The 23698-nt window shown below is 30.1% G+C and overlaps 1 protein-coding gene across 1 annotated transcript in view; it reads right to left on the bottom strand.

Annotated features, from left to right (window-relative positions):
* Positions 1-22852, bottom strand: part of LOC129942845 (corticotropin-releasing factor-binding protein) — a 100555-nt gene extending 77703 nt beyond the window's left edge. Inside the window, exon 1 of the mRNA XM_056051939.1 lies at positions 22119-22852. Coding sequence (XP_055907914.1) covers positions 22119-22169 — 51 coding nt within the window. The 5' untranslated portion in view covers positions 22170-22852. The remainder of the gene's footprint in view (positions 1-22118) is intronic.
* Positions 22853-23698: the final 846 nt, after the last annotated feature.

Raw genomic sequence — 23698 nt, 5'->3', positions numbered from 1 at the left:
ATAACTGATTTATATTTGTATCTGCCAGTAAAACAATGTTCCAATATGTCTTACAATCATCTGAACTTACATATTTGTATGATAACATTGAAAAAAACGTCATCGTCAAACTTTGTGAAACGACATTTGAATTTATCAAACATTTTTGTTACAGCAAATTATTTCTATGATTTTAGATATAATTGTATAACATAAAGAACCATGCTTTGATTTATATTTTACTAGCTGACCCGGCCACTCGTTGCTGTTGCTAACGTTTTTGTCATATTACATTCCTGTAAACTATTGAAAGGGAACGGTAGGAGAGCATTGCACATGGGCACCACAATGCGTTTTTTACATATGTAGATGCAATTTATAAGAAAACATGGCGACCTTCTTGACGGATTTTCTACTACCGTTACTCGTTATTACAATTAATTTATTATTTACGAACGAAGACGGAAACGTTTAAGCTTGTATACAAATTTACTGGTTTTAGATTTGAAGGAGAAGAACTTTGAAAACTATTGATAAAAATAAAGAAAGAATTCAATTTTAAATACATACATACATTTTTTTTATATTCAAGTTTTTAACAAATAGTATATTATAAAGTTTGCAGTAAATAACATGTGAAAGTTAAATTTAATATTATTAATTATGAATACTTCTAGTTTCAATTTAATTTCTAAATTTAAACCATAAATGGACATTGCTTAGACTTGAAACTTATTTAAAGGCAAGGTAAAAGCTAATCGAATTGGAAACTGTAACCTTCTGATTGGTATGATATAATCTAATGGTATTATTGGAACTCGTGGCAACAGGACCAATTTTCTTTTAAACTTTTCAGTTAAAATGTTTGCTACAAGAAAATTTTCAGTGATTTTTTTGATGACCAAATATTAACCGTTGTATTATTAATGTTGTTACAAATTACGAAGAAGTAAATATAAAGGGTGATTTTTTTGAGGTTAGGATTTTCATGCATTAGTATTTGACAGATCACGCGGGATTTCAGACATGGTGTCAAAGAGAAAGATGCTCAGTATGCTTTGACATTTCATCATGAATAGACTTACTAACGAGCAACGCTTGCAAATCATTGAATTTTATTACCAAAATCAGTGTTCGGTTCGAAATGTGTTTCGCGCTTTACGTCCGATTTAGGGTCTACATAATCGACCAAGTGAGCAAACAATTAATGCGATTGTGCCCAAGTTTCGCACTCAGTTTACTTTATTGGACATTAAACTAACCACACGAATGCGTACAGTGCGTACAGAAGAGAATATTGCGTCTGTTTCTGAGAGTGTTGCTGAAGAGTGTGCAAGAACTGAAGCCGAACGATCTGCCACAACGTCGAATTTTCAGTGAATGGGCCCTAGAAAAGTTGGCAGAAAATCCGCTTTTTTATCGACAAATTTTGTTCAGCGATGAGGCTCATTTCTGGTTGAATGGCTACGTAAATAAGCAAAATTGCCGCATTTGGAGTGAAGAGCAACCAGAAGCCGTTCAAGAACTGCCCATGCATCCCGAAAAATGCACTGTTTGGTGTGGTTTGTACGCTGGTGGAATCATTGGACCGTATTTTTTCAAAGATGCTGTTGGACGCAACGTTACGGTGAATGGCGATCGCTATCGTTCAATGCTAACAAACTTTTTGTTGCCAAAAATGGAAGAACTGAACTTGGTTGACATGTGGTTTCAACAAGATGGCGCTACATGCCACACAGCTCGCGATTCTATGGCCATTTTGAGGGAAAACTTCGGAGAACAATTCATCTCAAGGAATGGACCGGTAAGTTGGCCACCAAGATCATGCGATTTGACGCCTTTAGACTATTTTTTATGGGGCTACGTCAAGTCTTAAGTCTACACAAATAAGCCAGCAACTATTCCAGCTTTGGAAGACAACATTTCCGAAGAAATTCGGGCTATTCCGGCCGAAATGCTCGAAAAAGTTACCCAAAATTGGACTTTCCGAATGGACCACCTAAGACGCAGCCGCGGTCAACATTTAAATGAAATTATCTTCAAATAGTAAATGTCATGGACCAATCTAACGTTTCAAATAAAGAATCGATGAGATTTTGCAAATTTTATGCGTTTTTTTTCTTTAAAAAGTTCTCAAGCTCTTAAAAATTCACCGTTTAAGAGCTGAACTAATCTTTAATCGAAGATTATGTGATGGCACTAAAAATTCAATTGGAGAATGTAAACTGTCATTTGCATTAACGACAGTATCGATTGATTTAAAAGACATCAGATGGCCTGGTAACAAATGTTAGATCTGGAAGTTAATTTCGTCAACATTAATATTTTTGCTTGCCAAAATAGCAAAATGACTGAGTCAGTTATGATTCAAGTAATTACTCTGTAAATCCGAAAAAATACTCTGAATCAATTCTTTTTTTTTCCTGAAGAACAGTGCAGAAATTGTCTGGCAGCTGAATGCATTGCGTATTTGGTTGTATTATATATTCACTATTGTATAAATTTAATTTATACTTCAGTCTAAATCATAAGTTGGATTAAACTGCAAATGGTGTACAAATTTGATGAAAATCGGTTAAGTAGTTTAGGAGTGCATCGCGGACAAACATCGTGACACTTTATTTTCATATACTAAAAAGATACAGCAAAAACGTTCAACTGGTTCGTGTGTTGTAGAATTTATTTTTGTATTTCAGAGTAGTTCTGGGAAAGGCAACTCTTATTATACTTACATATTTATGTTCACGTCCTGCACAAAACACAACACACAGCCAAAACGTAAGTAATTCACGTTCAAATCGATTTGGAAAAGCCATCATTTTACCTATAACCTATTCCAACCTTTGCTGCGCCTATCAATTTGGTATAAAAATAAGTCATATGCAAATACTGTGTGTTACTTAGTATACCCTTTTATGGCAAATAAATATAGTATGAAAGCTTGTATCAACATACATTAAAATGACTATATTGGAACTTTACATAATATCCTCGGGCAAAAATAGCAAAAAGGAACACCGAACACTTTGTGGTTATCAGAAGTGGGAATTCTTGGAATTCTTAAATTTGAATGTATATCAGTCGGAAATTGACTTTTAGAATTAAGTTCAAAGATTAGAATCAATTAGAATAGAAAAGTTATTTTTATTCAGAATTCTTGGATCCATTTTCGATGTAAAAGGCTTTAAATAAACATTATTTCTTCAATGAACTTAGGATGCATATTGTTGTTTTGTACTGTACAAAAAATTACAATGTGGTAATCTAAATATTGTCCATATTAAAAAAAAATATTGTATTCTTTTTAGTTACTTTTATTATAAAATAACCTAATTCCAATTTAAGTTTAACCTCGAATTGTTTTTTGTACGAATTTAAAACCTAAGAAACCTTAAAAAACAACGCATATATATTGTAGGTAAGGTTGAAGGGTGGTTCATGATGGAGCTGGACAAACGTTGGCTAGTTGTTGGTCCGTGAATCTTGTTGGAAAGGCTGAATTGGAGACTCAAGTGCGGATCCAGACTTTTAGACAGGGAGAGGGGTCACGCATTAAACATAAAGATAACTTTTTGACCACAGCTTAAAAATGTTCTTTAAAGGAGGCTGAAACAATATTAAATAACACAATGTATATATTAATCTTATATTTACACATTTAAGAGGCTAAAGTGAAAACTTTAATTATTAGATTATTTTAGAACACTGTTGTCTAGCAACATATGAAAGCATACCAAAATTGAAACATTTTTCTAAAATGCAATAGTTTAGAGGATTTTTGGTGCATTTCACGCAGAAATGTTAGCAATTCCAAAAAATAATATTTTCTGCTTTTGTTGGCATGAGAAATTTAACAGAAACTAATATGAAGAATTTTCTGGTTAATTTATAAGTTTTTTTTCGAACTCGATTTTCAGGATTCTATTATTAGTATCGTTATCAGTCTACTTATTCGTATACTGGAGCTGATGCTAGAAGAAAAATTCTAACTAATTACTGTTTTACGTTAACCTTTTGAAAATATTTTGATCTTAAAAGAGTCAACAAAACTTACAAATTTTAGAGAGAATAATGTTTGGTTCTTTAATTTAGGGACATAGGTGCATTAAAGTACATAGTTTTTCTAAAAATTTAATAATAACAAATCAAGGTAAAGTATAGTACTTGTTGTTTTCACTTCAGTTCTCGAAAAATTCAAAGCTTTTATTTAAATTAATAGATTTGAAACAAACGTTCATTTTTTTTTCATTTAGCGTTTTAGCCATTAGTTTTAGGAAAGTTTTACTTTTGCCTTCTTGAAATTCATCTTCAAATCTCAGTTCTTGAGCATCCAAAGCAAATTTACTTTAAAAAGTAGATTTCTTAAATAAGTAAGATCTTAAAAAAATTTTGTTTTTAATAGAAAACCAGATTTTGTCAGTAAAAATCGCTTTTTTGTGAATATCTTTAAATTACTTACAAATCTTTAAATACAATCTTTACTAATACAACTTAACTGTGCCCTTAAGCGTTATATATTCCCCCCTGGATGGTTTATTTGTGAAAAGATGATGAATTAGTGCAGAGTGATTGGAATAAGGATGGATTTTTGATTCACATTATGTTCTTGGTCTATATTGCTCAGTTAAAAGTAGCAATTTTAGCACCAAAGTTTTAGCAGTCATGACCGCTACGACCAGCTCCCACTCCCACTTGTATCCGCCTTGGAATTAATTCTAAAAAAGAGTCTGGGATAATTTCCTATCCCGTCTTAGACATTATGAAAATAGTAGTAACAATATTTTTAGTGAGTTTAAAAATTTGAAGTCAATAATAATATCGACATGAGTCATAAACAGTTATATCGAAAAACTGATAAAATTTTTTACCAATTTTGTGTGGTATTTTTGTAGATATTAATTTTTATAGAAAAACTGACTGTTGGATTTTTATACAAAAAATTACAGAATGTTGAAAAAAGTGTTTTTAACTTCCCATAAGAAGTTATTGTAATAGGTCCGATTTGTCAAATTGAACATTTTGACATTTCTTGACGTTTCAAGGTTCCTATAGTTAAAATTAAAATTTTTTAGAAAGATGTTTTTGCGTGCGTGTGTACGTACGTTCGTACGTTCGCGACGTTTTATCGTCGTCCATAGCTCAAGAACCAGAAGAGATATCAACTTCAAATAAGTTTTTTTTTTCAGATAAAAGAAAGATGCAGAAAGGGCTCTCAAGAAAATTGCGCAGGTGGTTATTTTACCATAGCAGTTTAAAAAAAAGGTGAACATTTTGGTTAACCCTAAATATCTCATGAACCAGTTGTGCTAGAGACTTGAATACATTTTGTATTATATATTTTAACGTGATACCAAACAAGTTTATTTTGGGAAAAAAATTCAACTAATGGTTTTTTTATAAATCAAAAAAACTGAAACACAAATTTGACTTAAATATGATTTCATCTCCAAAACAACTTTGTGCAACGAAGAATAATGTTTTTGACAATTGACAAAATTTTAAAAAAAATCAGTTTTTTTATAAAAATAAAAACCTAAAAAATAAACATTACTCAAAGTTGGTAAAAACTGAATTTCGACTTAAATATCTTTTAAAAACTTGAGATTAAGGCTTCAAATTTATTGTTATGTTATATAAAATATTGTTTTTAAAATTCTGAAAAATGTTGATAAAAATCAAATTGATAAAAACCTAAACACTTAGTGTCGGAATTTAATATCATAAACAGTAACTTAGATTCAACTTGAATACGGATTTGATGGTTTCAAGTGCTATACAAACAAGATTCAATAATTTACTTTGCTTTTTCTTTCGAAAATTTTGTTAACGATGAAAGTGTCGTGAGGGTTGAATCTTGTATCTTCTTTTACCTACTTTAATATATTTTTTTTTTTTTTTGTAACTTATGTTTATTAATAGCGTAACCATTTTTAGAACTTTATAAATTTGAAATATGAAATCATCTTCGTGGGCAGTTTTGTTTCTTGTTTTCATTTAAAATTTCTACCTTCATTTTCTCTGCCCACATAATTACGGAGAGGTCTAAAGAATCGTTAAATCAATTTAAGTACGAACATTAAAATAGGAGACCTTTGCAATTATCCTATTTTAAAGCCAAAATATCCTTCCAGCAATATGACTCCAAATCGAGTTAATAAGAAATCTATGTATTAGTATGTTAAGGTTTATTAGAGTTTATATCAGATAAAACCAGATTGGATAATATAATCTTATATTATCTTCTTCAATAATTGTATTAACTTCAAAAACCTTGTCTCTCAAATAAGTTTATATTTTCCATTCGACTTGCTTGAACCACAATAACCAATAAGCTTTGGAGGAAGCTACGCAACAGGATAAGATTTTTTTCTGGTTAGAGCTTATAAATTTTCAATTTATGTTCTTTGAAGCACATTTTATATGAATACGTATAAAAGGATGCACTCGATTTATGTAGATATCAAAAACAAAAATTAAGTGTTAGAAATTATGTGTATGCTAAATTATATACACTTGATTTATGTTAATACCTCATATAGTATTGAAAACGTTAAGTTATTTGAATATTTATATGTTACATGTCAAGCTAAGGTACATATGGTATAAATGTTTGTAAAGGGTTTGTCAATAAGATGTTTCATTTTAAATGACAAACTATTTGGCCATATTTTGACCTCTAACAAGCTAAAACTATGGCATTACTAATTTTGACGGGTATCTTTAATGCAGCTTTTAACTTATTTATAACTTATAGGAAAAAAAGGAATTTCTCAAAACCTCCGTGGTTTCGTTAATTTCGTAAAGAATTCATGGCAAATTCTTGCATAGAAATTATGTCTCAAATATTGAACTTAATCTGACGAGTTACCCGAAATAATTCTGGAGTTTTATTTACTCTAAAAGAAAATCCATTGGCATTGCAACTTCAATGGACTCTTGAGTTTTTTCTTAATTTTTTTTTAAATAATTTACACAACTTCACAATATGCTGCTTTACTATCAGATATTACCCATAAAGTTGATATTGGTACAACACACAAAGATTTTCTAATGTATTTTAGTGCTAATGATGGTAAGTGCTTAGGACTGTCAGGTCCCCTTCATCCCTGAGAACATTACTCGCACACAGGCAGGGTTGAGAGTGGTAAAACACTAGGCCCTAGTTATTAACGGACTTTTGCGCCAAAGCATGTCTTGAGTATGCTGATTTTATAGGTTTTTTTTTCAATAAGGGCGAGTAGATGTTGTGTGCCGATATCGTGGCGTTTGGTGTGTGGCACGTAGCGCAGCACCGTCCTACTGGAACAACATGTCGTCTAGGTCCATATGGTTCAATTTGTTCAATAAGAAATTAGTTATCATCGTTATGTAGCGCTCGCTGTTAACGATGACCGTCTCACTAATGTCGTTTTTAAAAAATTACGGACCAATAACCACCGCACGCCGGCAGCCTGCCCAAATCCACACCAAACGTACAATTTTTGAGGGTGAGGTCGGCAATTTTGCTTGTTAACACAGCCATTCATCCAAAAATGTGCCTCGTCACTAAAGACGATTTTTCGACCAAAATTGTCGAACAAACGATGATGTCTATGTTCATGAACTTTGAGCTCCGGTTCAGTTGGATCTTGTATGGGTGTAGGTCCAAGTCCCGATGCAAATTTCGATGTAAGTCTTCGAAAGGCCGAGTTCTTATACACGACGAGGAAGCGACTGCCTCGGGTTCTGCTGTTCACTTTCACGGACCGCGGAGGTGTTCTCAGCATTCCTTCAACTTTAGGCTGTTGTCGGATTGTTTACTGAACCAGTCGTCTCAAATTTAGCCGCCAAATGTAAACCGTAAACCGTACCGTAAAATAGGCGCAATGTGCATAACGTTTGCGTTACCGAACACTCATTTTAATAATAAAGTTTTATTACTTGAAAGTGATGTTCAATCGTGTAATTTGTCATGATGATTCGGAATAAACAACTGAATAATAGACAAAAGCTTTGACAAATGTCACCAAAACAAAATGGCCGTCGTGGAGCACCAAAATCTACCCGCTCCAATTAAAAAGCCTTATATATAGGCTTTCCAACAAACGTTTTTGATACAATTGAGAAAGTTCAGAATCCTTTCACAAGATTTATATTTTTTTAAATGCGATGGAATTTATGCCCAGATTTTCAAGCTCGAAATAGTCTTCTGGGTTAACATATTAATTGCTTCAACCTTGTATCTTTAGTTTGGATTTATGTACCGATAAGACCATTTAGAGAATGATACTTTCTTTTTTCAGGCTTGAGTAAACTTAGGACAAATTATAGTGTGAATGAAACAATTTTAGAGACTTCAATGAAGTAACTAGTCATATTGACTAAGAATTTTTATTTTTAACAAATAAAAGATATGGCTTCATAATTGTTTCAAAAACTTAAAGATGAAAACAGTAACGTTATCAGGGATATATACTTTACAGCTGCAAATGATTGGTCATGGAATATTTTATAAAAAGAATATTTTCCTTCAACCGATAATTTTGTTTATTATTAATGAATGAATGACCTACACGTTTGGAATAAGTCAAACAGAATTGATTCTCTCCAAAAAGAGACTTGGATGCGAACCACATTGAAAACTTCCAATCCCAACTTTTTTTCATTTTAGTTTCTTTATTTGGTAATAAAAAAAATTGTCAATTCCATTTTTCTCAAAATGTCACTGAATTTTGACAACGACATTTAAGAAAAAATTGTTTAAATTCAATGACTTAAAATTTTAAAAAATTATTTGAGTCGAAAAGCAATTTTTACTAACTTTTATTCATTTTTTTTTTTAGGTTTTTTATTTTTTCTAAAAAGACTACCAATTGGATCTTTATCAAAATTTTACCGAATGCTGAAAACAATATTTCTTATAAGATCAGATAAGTTTAAAGCCATAGTCTCAAATTTTTGAAAGATATTTGAGTCGAAATTCAATTTTTACCAATTTTGAGTAATGTAAGTTTTTTTTTCAGGTTTTATTTTACCAATTATGAGTAATGTAAGTTTTTTTCAGGTCTTATTTTTTGTAAAAAAAACTGTCAATTCGAATTTTCTCAAAATTTTACCTGATATCGAAACTGTTATATGTCGTTCGACAAAATTGTTTTGGAGATAAAACCAAGTTTTATTCGTAAAATTTTCGAGGTGAAGAATTTTGTTTCAGTTTTTCCGATTTATAAGAAAACCGTTTATTGTTTTTTTTTCAAAAATATACTGGTTTCGTATCACGTATATATATGATTTAATTCAAGTCTCTAGAGTTATTAGTTCGTGAGATATTTATCGTTAACCAAAATTGTCAACTGTTATTTAAATTTATTTGAAGTCGATATCTCTTTTGGATCTCGAGCTATGGACGTCGTTAACGTACGGACGTACAAACGTACGAACACACGCACGCACATATATCTTTCTAAAAATCTTTTATTTCGAATCTAGGGACCTTGAAACGTCAAAAAATGTCAAAATTTTCAATTCAACAAATCGGACCCATTACAAAAACTCAATATGGAATTTATTTTTTTTTAACACCAAACTGAAACCTCTGATTGGAAGCCTGCAGATTGAAATTTAAGAACACATGGAAAACCTTTCTTAACCCTTAGTGAAAGATTTTACTGGCAGAATTGAAATATTAAACGTGTCACTTAATACAAAAAAAAACTTTATATTAATTGTGGCATTATATTTGCATCTTCACGGGCGGTTTGATATTATTGAAATATAAATTCAACCAAAAAGTCTATTTTTTAGTTAAAACTTTAATTTATTTTTGTTAGCTTTATTTTTCCCACAACACAAACATAATTTTGTTGACATATTTTTTTAAACTTGCTTCTGACTTTATAGTATAAATTTTCTTTAAATATATCATTCAATTAAGTACATTTTATCCCTTCATTTTCAAATCAAAGTCAAGTCACGTTTTAACTTTGAGCCACAAGAGCAAGATTTATTTCAAATTTAAAAATAATTTTCTTTTTTATTTTATTATTATGGTTATGTTTGACAAAATGAATAATTTTAAATCGAATCAACTTTTATTTTCTTCTTTTTTATATTGATCGAAATTGATTTGATTATAGAATTTCGGTAAAGGAAACAATCTGAAAGATAAATTGTTACAAAAAATAATCTTTTTTTATTTTGGCTTGTTGTTTTTGTAAGACATATTTTAGACTTTGACATAAAGACAAGACTTACTTTCAATCTTTTTTCGCAAAATGTAACTATAACAAACATCATAATATGTATCTGCTTATTGTTATTCCTAACAAAACAACGACGCGACGTCAGACATCTGAGTTAAAATTGACAGTGAGTAGGATTAGAGAGTGTCATTTCCTTAATTTAAGATGTTTTGCTAACAGTTATTCCTTCTTTCGTAGGGAGCCAATTAAGGGAATAAACAAACAAAACTTAGTTTATTTTCATGTCACAAGAACAAAATGCAATCTTAGGCTAAATGTTTTGGAATTTAAAATGTGTAAGCCTATAAATTCTCCAAACCAAATTTTCATTTAAGAATTTCACTTCACTTTTATATATATTTTCTACCAAAGTATTATGAAGAGTTTCTTTTTGTCGATTTTGTTCGAGAAATATTGGAATTTTGTTTAGTTATTTTAATTCATAAGAAACTGTTAAACAATTTTTATTTAGGTCAATACCAATTCCGTATGTCATCATTAAGCGTTAGAAACAATTTAATTGAAACATTTGAATGAAGTATGGAAGACGATAAAAAGGTATCCCAAAAGTGCGAACGTACGAATATTGACAAATCCAACCCACTACTACAACAACTTTCTATGAACATTTTCAAATAGTTGACAGGAGAATCTAAATCATCAATTAATAAAAAGTTTGTCACTAAGGAAGCTATCACTTCAAAAACTATGATCTTTTGACAATAAACAGGACAACGCTACGCCTTTACTAAATATGGTTTTGCAATATATTGACATATTACGTGAATGAAGTGGAGTAAGGTTATCTTTCAAAAATTGGATATATTTTAGTTCTGCAAAATGCAATAATGCCAATTAGTTTTATTGCACTTTCAACAGTTTGGGTTACATCTAGCATTACGGTGGGTCTGCAAATTGTAATCAGGAATTTTTTTGAAATTTGGTCCTTTTAAATTAGCTTTATTTTACAGAACTATTTTGACATTATTAAAACTCACTATATATAAGAAAACAGGCAATTTCGCAGTAACTGTTTACAAACGGAAACACCATTAGCTTGTCATCAAACACGAAAAGCGCAGCATCAATTAAGAACAATTAAGCATATTACTTCTTTAGCCCGTAGTATAAACGAAAACTCAGGTTTTTCGATTCGATCTTTGACATAAAGTCAATAATAAACGCATTTTGCGTAAATAACACTAGTTGGCAACAAAATTGCGTTTTTCCAATGGGTTTCAATGGCCTAAATTTGAATACGACTTCAAAATTAATGTAAAGAGTCAGATTTTTGAGATATTTCTCTTTATTAAAGTTGGCTATTTGAGGCCATCATTTTTCAACAAATTAATGGCGTGATTATTTTCGAAATCTTTAAATAATTTCTTCAATATTTAGTTTAAATTTGTATAATATTTAACATAATATTCGAAAAATCTACATAAGTTGTAAGATTTCACATGTCCTAAAAAATTATAAGAAATCGCTAAGTCATTAAAAATAAAAGTGTTGTAAACGGAAAGAAACTAAACGGTTTAAAAGTAAGTTCTGTTCTTGTAACGAATCTGTTGTCTTTACAGTTATCTTATATCAAGTTTTTTTTATAAAAAAATAATGTTGAAAAACAGGTATTTTTAAAACTTGGGTAAATACTTGAAATTAAGGCTTTGATTCGAAATCAGCACTAAAAATTTACTCCAAAACTATTTTTTTTTTTAAATTAAAAAAAGTATTAAATTTAGGGTATGCTCAAAACTTCATACAGAGTCAAATAAAGATTCATCATAACCAATAATAACTTTCAAAAATAAAGTAAGATGCTAAAATGATTTAATTTGTATCTAGAAAAAATATATTTGTTCACATTTTAAAAACCTGATGTGATAGAAAAATGCGAGATTCAAAATAAGGACATCTTAATCCTTTAAAAAAGTATTGTTTTTTGTGCTTCCTCAAAAATAACGTCCACCAGTTAAATGATTCTACTCGTATAAAGGTTTAAATAACAAAAGAACTCAACAACGTCGTTTCTTCTCTGATTGTCAGGACTTTCATCGAAACATCAAATTTAAAGCTCCAAATATACAAGAATGATTGTGCCACTGTTTGATGCGGTTTTTAGGTTTGCGTTATGAGCTATGAGCTATGAATGTACTGCATTACCAAGCTACATTTTCTAAAAGAAAAAGTCTGAAGAAGTCAAATCACACGATCTTTATGCTCAACTCATGTCATCGCTTTGGTGCAATATAACCATAGCATAATACCAACCCTAATATTAAATTTATTTCGATGAATTGGCACCCCGTGAGTCTCGCGTGAATTGACGTCGTCCCAATTTTGCTTATTCACATGCCCACATTGCATCGTTGCTTCTAGATAACACCCATTTTGATAATAAAGTTTTATTATTTGAACGTGTTACTAGACGCTAGAACTTTAAGGAAATTATGGTGACAGAAAGTCAAAGAAAGAATGTGGCCACCACGAGCTGTCAAAGGCAACTCTTAACTATTGAAAAACCCTCTGAATCCTACCATTTTAGAACAACTTTTGAAAAAGTCAAACTTATTTAAATTCGTTTTAAGATAATTAAACAATTACCTTAATAAGTTTCCCATTTTTATTTGCCCTCCAAACCAGAACCATACAAATATAAATACAATCAATAACAGGTGCTAAAGCACTAATTTGTTAATTAAATATTTGGGTACCAATTAATCACTAACCAAGTTCACTCAAAATCTGTATACCTATATTTTCAAATTCATTATTAAAAACTTCAAAATGTTTTTCAAACCACATGCAATTAAATTGTTGAATGTCTTTAATTGATTACAAATATTCGTTATAAGTGCATTTTCATGTTGTGGTAAATTTGTATGAATAGGAGAAGGTAGGAATGAACTTTTTGGTATAAAGGGAGAATTAATTTATAAATTCTTGTATCTTGATCACATTAAGTTTAAGGCAAAGTGCAGTCTTTATTAAATTATAAGATATATCTGCTTGAAATAATTTGAATTGATTGGAACTTTAACATTATAAACATTGATATTACATTTGTATGTAATAAATCCAGTGAAGAATTAAATTACATTATGTCCTTAATTAAAGTAACCATAGCATTTAAATATTGAAATTTCACATTTTTATCAATTCGATATTCAATGGCGCCATGTAAATGTAAAAAGCCAGCTTCGCAAGGAAAAGGAAGTTATTTTGATATTTAAAAGTTTTTTTTTTTTTTTATTTTTAAAATGTGAATATCAGTGTAAAATATTTTATGATAATTTGTATGTTTCGTTAATTTCTCAAAATACCAACCTGAAACGCTGAGATTCACATTATTCTCAATCTACTACGATAGCAGGTTTTAAAATCTTCTTAAGTGATTTTTGTAAAATTAAATTAAGTTAAGTAAAAAAGAAAGCAACAGATAAACAAAAACTTGTTTTAAATTTTTAAAGAAAATCGAATGTTTAGATCCAGGATTGTACTGTAATAACAAAAGTCAAGTATGAACTTCAAATGTGCAAATTGATATCCAAAAATATGGAAATGGCCACTTAATAACTTAATTGTTTTGTATATCTTTGAATTAAAATAAATAAATGTGAAAATAGAAATAAGCTAGCCCGCTAGAGAAGATGGCTTCAAAAAAAAGAAGCTAGTAAATTTGTCAATTTTTGTTTGAAATAACTTTTAAAACTCAAACTTTTCTGAAAAATAGTAATGGCTAAGGGGTTTATCGAGTAATTAAAGCTTTTGTAATTATTCGATAACCAGCCTTCAACTATATGAAAACTATGAGAACTTGATAACATCTGATACAGTTTTAAAGGAATCTTATGGCTAGAAACGTAGCATGTGGAAAACTATTCGATTCAATTGAATTTATAAAATAGATTTCTTAGTTATTGGAATAGATTCTTTGAACAAAAGTTGTCTTTGTTTTGTTGATAAATTTAAACCTGCGACTTTACTCGTATTCAATTCTTCAATTAAAATCGCGAAATAAATGAAGAATAATAGTTTATTCATATATTTTCATATATTTGTTTTATATTTTCACACATCTAGAATAAGAAATATTATATCATACAAATTGAATTAAAGTAAAATTCTTTGCACGATAAACATGGGAAAACTTAAACATATCATACAATTATGAAAAAAATAGTAGGTACTAAGACTTGTCACAAATTCTACCATAAAAAATTAGTAATCCCCAAAGGCCAGCCACCTTAATAGCTCTCAGAAAACTTATACAAAAAATAGTTTTTAGAAATTGGATTCATTCAGAAAACGTTTATATTTTACTACGGCCATCTCATTGTAGATTTTATATTCAGATCACATTAAACTTTAGTAATATCAACTTTTTAAATTTGAACAAATTAAAAAATGAATTAAAAAGTTTGTATTCATTGAACTTGAGGTGATTTCTTGAATCTATAAATCAATCTTTAATAAAAATAAAATAAATTAGGTGGCATAACAGTCTGTTAAGAACTAGGGCCTAGTGACTTACAGCCTGTGTGTAAGTACTGTTGTCAGGCATTGAAGAGACCTACAGTTTTAAGCCGAATACGAACGGCTAATTTGAGAAAACACTTTTCGTGACCAGAATTACTCTTGGAGGATTTGTCAATTACTCGCAAGAGAAAGTACCCGTGCAAAAAAGTTTAGATGACACAGGCAGGGATTGAACCCAAGACCTCTGGCAGGACAATACAACTAAAAATAAAATAAATACGCGTACTACTAATCAATCTTTAATATTCAATTTTAAACTAGTTACAGAAAAAGGCAAAACGATTTAAAAGTATTTTTTCCGTTTTATAAAGAATCTATCTTTAATCAAGTTTTTGAAATTTTATTCAGAAACAGTGTAATGAGTATTAGCTGCCTTATAACTTAAATAAAAGTTTGGATTCAAAATAGACACCGAAACACAATTTTTAAAATTATGAAAGCACTAGATTCAAGTTTAATCAAAACTTCATATAAATAATAAATATGAAGTAATAATTCATTTCAAAACTAATCCAGAAGATACAGATTTTTCGATGTGTTTTGACTTAGGCTGAACACACGCTATTTTAAAAACATTTTTAACAAAGCATATTATATTATTTCACAAAACTGATTTAATGAAAGAATTATAGACGAGATTAGAATTCAGGACAATTTTTTCAATTTTGTTTGGCTTTGGAGTAAAAAAAATACTTAATTCGTCGGAGAGTCTAATGTAATTAAAAGAGAAATGTTTCACTTGGGATGCGACCCACACTGATAACTTTACATCCCGTCTGTCGATTTGTCTTGCTTAAAAGTTTGTCTATATGTACTCGTATCAATTTTTACCAAATTTGCGTACTATTTTTTGTAAATTTTATTTTTTATGAAAAAACGGATTGTTGGATTTTTATATGAAAATTTCTGAATATCGAAAACAATATTTGCTGTGAAATAAAATAAGTTTAAAGCCAATAATTTTAATTTTTAAAAAGCTATTTGAGTCGAAAATCAATTTTTACCAACTTTTGTTAAATTTTGTTTAGGTTTTTAATTTTTTGTACAAAAACATTCAATTCGATCTCTTTCAAAATTTAACTGAATGTTAACAACAATATTTTTTGAAAGATAAAATTAGTTTAAAGCCAATATTTCAAAATTTGAAAAGACATTTGAGTCGAAAATCAATTTTTACAAACTTTTATACATTTTTTTTAGGTTTTTATTTTTTGTAAAAAAAACTGTCAGTTCGATTTTTCTCAAAATTTGTCCTAATGTTAAAAACAATATTTCCTATAAGTAAAAATTAGTAAGAAGCTATTATGTCAAATTTTAAAAAATATATTTGAGTCGAAAATCATTTTTACCAACTTTTGTTAATTTTTTTTCGGTTTTTAATTTTTTGTAGAAAACCTGTCTATTCGATTTTTTTCAAAATTTGATCGAATGTTGAAAATAATATTTCTTATAAAATAAAATAAGTTTTAAGCCAATATTTCAAAGTTTTGAAAAAAAAATATATTTCTTTAATATCACTTTTCAATATATTATATACAATTTAATTCAAGTCTCTAGCGTTTTTGGTTCGTAAGATAATTTGGGTTAACCAAAATGTTGACCTTTTTTTCAAACTACTATGGTAATCTGCATCTTTCTGCCTTATTATCTGTATAACAAAATTTATTTGAAATCGATATCTCTTCTGGTTCTTGAGCTATGGAAGACGAAAAAAACGTCGCGAACGTACGGACGTACAAACATACGTACACACGCACGCACAGACATCTTTCTAAAAATCTTTTATTTTGACTCTAGGGACCTTGAAACGTCGAGAAATGTCAAAATTTTCAATTTGACAAATCGGACCCATTACAATTATTACCTATGGGAAGTTAAAAAACACTTTATGACAACCTTACTCGCTACAAATGCGTCAATCTCTTATTCAAGGTTTCTGTTTAAAAATCTGAATATTTGCTCTTTCTCTCAGAAAAAATCTTAAATTTTTTTTTCCAAATTTTACATTTTTAATATATTTAAGTTTATTACAAAGGTTTTAGTTATTTTTGATAGACAAGCAGCTTTTTTGCTGAATATCTCTAAACTACCAATAAATCTGTAGACGAAATCTTTGCTCATACAACTAAACTCTATAAGCCTTATGACTCGTATGACCTCTTTCGCCAAATTTGTCTTTAGATTTTTGGGATCCTACCTTTTTAAATTCCAAAAAAAACTAAATTATAGCAGGTTCTTTGATAATATTTGATATATTTGACTTCAATATTTAATTTAAAAATTACAAGTACATACTTCATAAAATTATCATAAGTTTTTAGTGTTTATATGTCCAACATACCTTAAATTTTAATGCTGAAACGGTATTCACAGAAATAGAGAAAGCGATTTTTAGTTAATATTTAGGAACAAAGATGTGTTTTTACTCAGCTAGAAAACAAGGTTTCTTAAACTTTTTATGGCGTCATATTAAATTATTTCATGATTTGTTGGAAAATTATGGAATGGATTCGAATTCAAAACAATTGTTTAGTTTTTAATACAAACAAATTTAAATCGAGGGCAAGTCCACAGTAATTTAAAGACATACTCCACTTCATTACCTGAAACAAAAATCCTTATGATTCTCTTCGAAAACGTCCTCATAAGAAAAAGTGATATTCACAGTTAATGAATACGTTTTTAAAAGTATTGGCTGAATTTAATTTAGACAACTGAAGTGATACTTTCCATCTTCCCTTTAATTGTAAGGTTTAAGAAAGAATGCAACTTTGTATCCATACTCGTAAGTAATAGATGTATTGGATTCAAAAATATCAAACATCGAAAAACAACTTCTAGTAAAATAAATTTTCCTTAGAATTTTAATTATAAACAAAAAAATATGATTTGTTTTTAACTTGTAGGTACTTACTTCTTGCGATATTAGAAAAACATTTGCTGAGATACCACCCACACTGATAACATGCCACTGTAAGGTCTTAATTATATAAACTCTTACTAATCAAGGTGTCAATTAAGTTTAAAAGGGTCTGTTACTATATTTCTGCAGTGGTATTTTATGGAAACAAATTTGACATTTTTTTATTTTTGTCAAAAACTGGTATCCCACAGCGAAGTGTTTTAAGTCCGTTAATGTTCGCCTTGTTTAGAAACGATATCGAAAATCATGTACCAAAGCGACTTTGGTGATGTATTTGTAAAAAATGTGACACTTCAAATATATAAGCTTGAGGTGGTTTCCGATTTATGGGATTTAAAAATGAATTCTGCAAAATCTAAAATTATGGTGATTTCGGCACAAAACTCGGTCTGACAGAAACTCGAAGACATATACATTACAGGCATCAGCATCGAATTTGTCAATGAATTTTAATGTTTAGGTTTTATTATTAATGGATAGATAATATTGAAAAAATCCTAGCAATTTTCTTTAAACAAATTTTCAAATTACCCTCGAATACTCCGAACTATGCCAGATTCCGGTTAACCTCTAATTTGTATCCAAAATCCGAAGGCTAATGCTGACTATTTGATCAAATTTATAAATAGAACTGACAACAACTTACACAAAAGAATACTCCTTGCTTCTCTACGATGCGGTTCTACTCCTTTTAAAAATTGGTAAGAACTTACTTTGAAGTATAGTTTTTCAATTTAAGTACAATAAATGTAGCAGAATGTCAAAATATTTTGTAAGAATGCATTGCAAAAGGCTCTGTTTGTCTTTTGCAATGCAATGCTATGTTTAAAACTTTAAATTTGAATCTAGGTGAAAACAATTATTTTAGAAGATTTCTTTGTGCCTCTGATATAAACATTATAATCGAAGTGGTATTAACTCTATTCGCTGCCTGTGTATCTTAAATCAAAATGGAGGCATTTATCATTTTATAAGCGATATGTCCCATTTGCAAGAAATTTGCAGAATTTGCCATCAAATTTATTCTAAGTCAATATCCTTGCTCAAAATGTCAGTTTAACAAATCAGACCGATTAAAATTGCTTCTAAAGTTAGGAATTTAAATAATTTAGAAAAGTTTCCAAAAAGTGACATAAAACTTTTTGAAGTACCAAAAACATTCACAAATTATTTTTCAGCCTAATTTATTATTATTATTAAGTAATTTAATTTTTGTATGAAATTATTTTTTCTTTGAAAATCTTTCTTACATTATTATTTTAGTCCACGACAAACAAGTCTTTCAAAGAATTAGATTTTTAGAAAGCTCTACATATTTTTCCTTAATGACCTAATAGAACTTTAATGCCTAGGTGCAACATAAGTCAGAAAAAACCTTCTCTTTCAATGCCTAATCATAACCTCTTTCAAAACTACCGGTCAATTAATGTTCACTTCAATCTTCTTTTGAATGCAATAAACTTTGGGAATTCACTTAAGGATAATGAGCTTAATTAACGATAGGTATAGAGCAAAGAAAAAAAAACTCAAAGGACTCTCGAAATAGAAACAAGAAACAATTAGTAAATTGCACACTTGCTCAGCATCCGGTTCCACTTACTTTTACTCGTAATTCTTAATTGTAATCAAAAGGCAGAATAAAAACAAAGGAAACGCATAAGGAGCAACGGCGGCTGTACCTTAAGTGCGCTAGTGCGCTGAACACCCAATTCAAAAGATGCTATATTTTTATATTACCATGTTAATATTTATTTTTTAACTTTTAAACATACAAAAACATAAAAAACCCAAATTTCCAATTATGCCGCAACAATTAAAATGAAAATTAGTTTTATTTTCCCTGCGAAGAAAAAATTCTCGTGCGCTTCGGCGAGTGCACGAGGATTGCTTGTATAACTTGTATCAGATAGATGATTATAGGCCTGAAGCGTGAAACAAAAGATATTTCATTGAAATATACCGATTAATGAGTCTGCTCTCGTGCGCCGCACGAGCTAATAGAAAATTATTGATGACTTATACAGAGCACCCGTTCGATGTTTGAAATTGTATGTTTGAATCTAGCAAGGATGACTAGATGACAAGTAGTTCATAGTAGCAGCTGTATTAGGTTCTGTGCTATTATTATATTGTCTGTACATAATTGTTTTTCTTTTTTATTTTGGTTGTGTTTGATGTAAGATAGAGTCAAAATGAATATTGATTATATTAAAGAAAATAACAAAACTTAAAATAATAAAATAAATTTAAAACAAGAATGCAAATCGAAAAATAAAGAATTCACTCGAAGTTTTAAAAGTGAAATGCATACTAAAAAGAAATAGTTGTGTGGATATGAACGTCTTAATGCATTCTTTTATTTTCATTGCATTATTTTTAGTGGAGAATCAATTTGGACAGAAATTGGAATCAAAGATTTGAAATTTTGTTTTAAATATTCTAAAAAATGTTGAAAAAATCTAATTAACAGTTTTTTTACAAAAAATAAAAACCTAAAAAGGAAATGTACAAAAGTTGGTAAAAATTGATTTTCGACTCAAATATCTTTTCAAAAATTGTAGATATTGGTTTTAAAATACTTTTATTTTCAAAAAATATTGTTGTTAACATTCAGTAAAATTTTGAAAAAAAACGAATTGACAGTTTTTGTACAAAAAATTAAAAACTAAAAAAATTAACAAAAGTTGGTAAAAATTGATTTTCGACTCAAATATCTATTCAAAAATTTGAAATATTGGCTACAAACTAATTTTATCTTATAAGAAATATTGTTGTCAACATTCCATAAAATTTTGAAAAAAAAATCGAATTGACAGTTTTTTTTACAAAAAATACAAACTTTTAAGCAAGACAAATCGACAGACGGGATAGGAAGTTATCAAAGTGGGTCGCATCCCAGCCTCTTTTTTTATTCAATGTATATAATGTAAATTAAAAATATGAAGAATAATATAACAAAGTTAATTTTTGAAACCTACTTCCATTTTTCTCAATTTACTTCACTTTTTACTATAATCTACGTCCACTTTTTTTTAAGAAGTGGTAACGCTGACTCAATGCAGATGGTTATGATTTTACGATACGAGCAAAATGGAAATAGTCATGAACGCTTTTGGAAATATCTTACGCCACATTCGCATACAGCTAAAGGGCTTAGTTCTGTTATTATAACAGATTTACAGTCACTTCAAATAACTCCGCAATAGTTAATAGCACAATGTTACGATGGCGCCTCTGTAATGAGCGGGAATGTTGGTGGAGTACAAGCTAAAGTAAAAACCATCTATCCAAATGCTTCATTTGTTCATTATTACGCCCACCAACTCAACTTAATAATAGAAAAAAGTGTAAAAAAAAGAAGATTCTAGCTGCTCCGCAAACGAGATGGAACTTTAATTCTCGAACGGATTGCGGCCATATTATTTCACTGCGAGAACTCTAAAACATACCGTTCTACTTTTCCCGATAAAGATTCACGATCACATTTAGCACTTACGCTGCTTTGAACAAAAACAAATTGAAAAACGAACGCTGTGCAATATACAATCGTGACGATTTCATCACTGCAAATAGTGCAGTTGCAATTTTACAATTGTTACATAATAATGACCTCTCTGAATCATTTTCAGAGTCAATAAAACTACTGCGAATCCTGTGCACTATACCAATGATGTCAGTAGAGAGCCAGCGATGTTTTTTGACACTGAAAAGAATACAAAAAATTTTGCTAAACACCATGTCTCAGAATGGACTAAATGCACTTTCTGTGCTTAGCATTGAAAAAAAATTATACAAACAATACCCGATTTCATTAAAAAGGTGATTGAACATTTCGCTTCTGAAAAATGTCGTCGCATTGATTTAATGTATAAAAAATAATAAAAAATCAATGTATTTTTTTAAATTGTTTCTTGTTTTCATTTCTAATCTTCAAACTTTGATAACAGGAAAAGTGCACCACCAGTTTGAAAACTCACCAGCCGCCACTGATAAGGAGTAAGGACTTTAAGCTATGTACGATGTCTGAACCTATACAAAAATAGGTACAAATCTCCTTAAACAATTTAACTCATTTATTTTGCTGTTGTTGTTGTTTGTGAATAATGATAAATATATATCATGCACTCCTAATCCCACATCATGAATAGAATATTATATATGCCACAACTTTGCATCCACCACGCACTTATAATACTTAAGATAAACACCGCATTCAGCAACAGTGTCACGAATGTTGGTAATTGAAAAAAATTACCTAGGATATAGGATCAGGCCACATCTACTTTATCACAAGCAGCACAGCCCTTATAACCCACCCAATGGGGAAGGAAAAAGAAGAATAAAAAAGGATACCTTGATGTTGCTTTATTATAATATGAACAAGAATAAGAAACCCGGGTCATTGTTAGTCATATTGATGACCAACCACGATTCTTGTAATCACCCCAATAACTCACCTTAACACCAAGGATTAAAATTGATAGCGATAGAAATAGCACAGCCTTCATGATGTTTGCCTTTTACGTTCGTTGTTGACACTTACACTGGCACTGGCACTGACACTAGTCCTGGCACTTTTGATCCTTTTTTAGAAACGAATATTCGCGCAGATGGAAATTCACACCGGATCTATAAGATCTCACACGAAACCGAAATAACTCACCGGAAATGTAATTAGATTAGTCGACGACACTCTGATAGCTTATGGCTGATGTCTGACGTCCGTCGTAGCTTGTTTCTATTCAAACCGCAGGACAATGAATAGTATTTATAACACGAGGAGGTATTAAGAAGACACAAATAGAGTAGTAAAAAGGATAAAAATAAAATCCTTTTTATTTTGTATTTTATTCAGGATATCTTCACTTAACACAAAGTGCACAAAATATTGTAAAATAAAACACTCAAGTTTCTATTAACTGAATAGTGGTGCACAAAATCTCTCCTCTTCGAGCTCAGGACTTTTTATCCTTTTTTTGTTTTGTGTTTTTGTGGTACTGGTAGTAAAAATAAAAACTAGTTGATTCAAAAACGTTCCAATCTTTTTAAAACTTATTGACTGAAAAATCTTTTAAGTGCGACACGACTAAAACACTATGCGAGGAGAACGATGTAAAAAGCCGATTTGTAAGGACGACAACTGCTGCGAGAAAGCAATTCAACCATGGAAGACCATCGCCGGAATGGTGTCGTTATCAGTGGCGCGTATCCTTTTATAGCCGAGGCGAGATGCCTTTAGTAGCTTGTTGTTTCGTTGTCGATGTCGTTGATGCTATGCCTTGTGCCTGTGCTGTGTTGTGCTGAAAGCTTACAGATTTTCCTCCTCACCAGGGGCGACTTACCAACCAGATTTGCACAGAAGAGTGTAGGAGGGATTGTGAATGGGAATGGCGATGGGGTGGACGGATGGGAGTTTTGAAAGGCAGTTAAAGGCAAAAAAGAGGAAAATTGGCAGAGCTATTAAGGTGGTCGTTTTGTTGCCTCTATAGCACTTGTTGCCTGACTCCATGCTGCTGCTTCTGCTGCTGTTGCTGGTGGGTTCTTTGTACAAGATGTGAACGAGTATAATATATGAACTATGAGCTGAGCATGTGCTTTTTTTGTATAGAATATCGAAATGAAAGAGAATTGGGAATAAAAATGATGATGAAGAGGATGGAATATTATAATATTGCAGTGGTGACCAGAGTATGTATACTGTGGTGTTAAAAATGATGTTGTTTTAGCGAGGTGAAATTGTTGATTATACTTTTAAGATAGGTCAAGAAGGGCTTTTGATATTGAAATTAATAATTTGATTGAAAGTAAGCTGTTTGGATATAGAGATGTAATTTTTAATTGAAAACATAGTTCAAGCAGTACTTTTGATTGATTTTAATAACATCATTAATATAAATGTAACGGGTCTTACATTTTGCGTTTTCAAAAGTGTAGGGATGGAAATCGAAATGTGTCAAATATAAGTTGACATTTACAAAAATGGATCGCTTAATTATTGCACAACGCATTTAAATTATTTAAACCTAGAACAAAAAAG

Source organism: Eupeodes corollae, chromosome 1 (genome assembly GCF_945859685.1).
Source record: "Eupeodes corollae chromosome 1, idEupCoro1.1, whole genome shotgun sequence".
Taxonomy (NCBI): Eukaryota; Metazoa; Arthropoda; class Insecta; order Diptera; family Syrphidae; genus Eupeodes; species Eupeodes corollae.
This window is presented reverse-complemented; position numbering and strand designations above follow the sequence as displayed.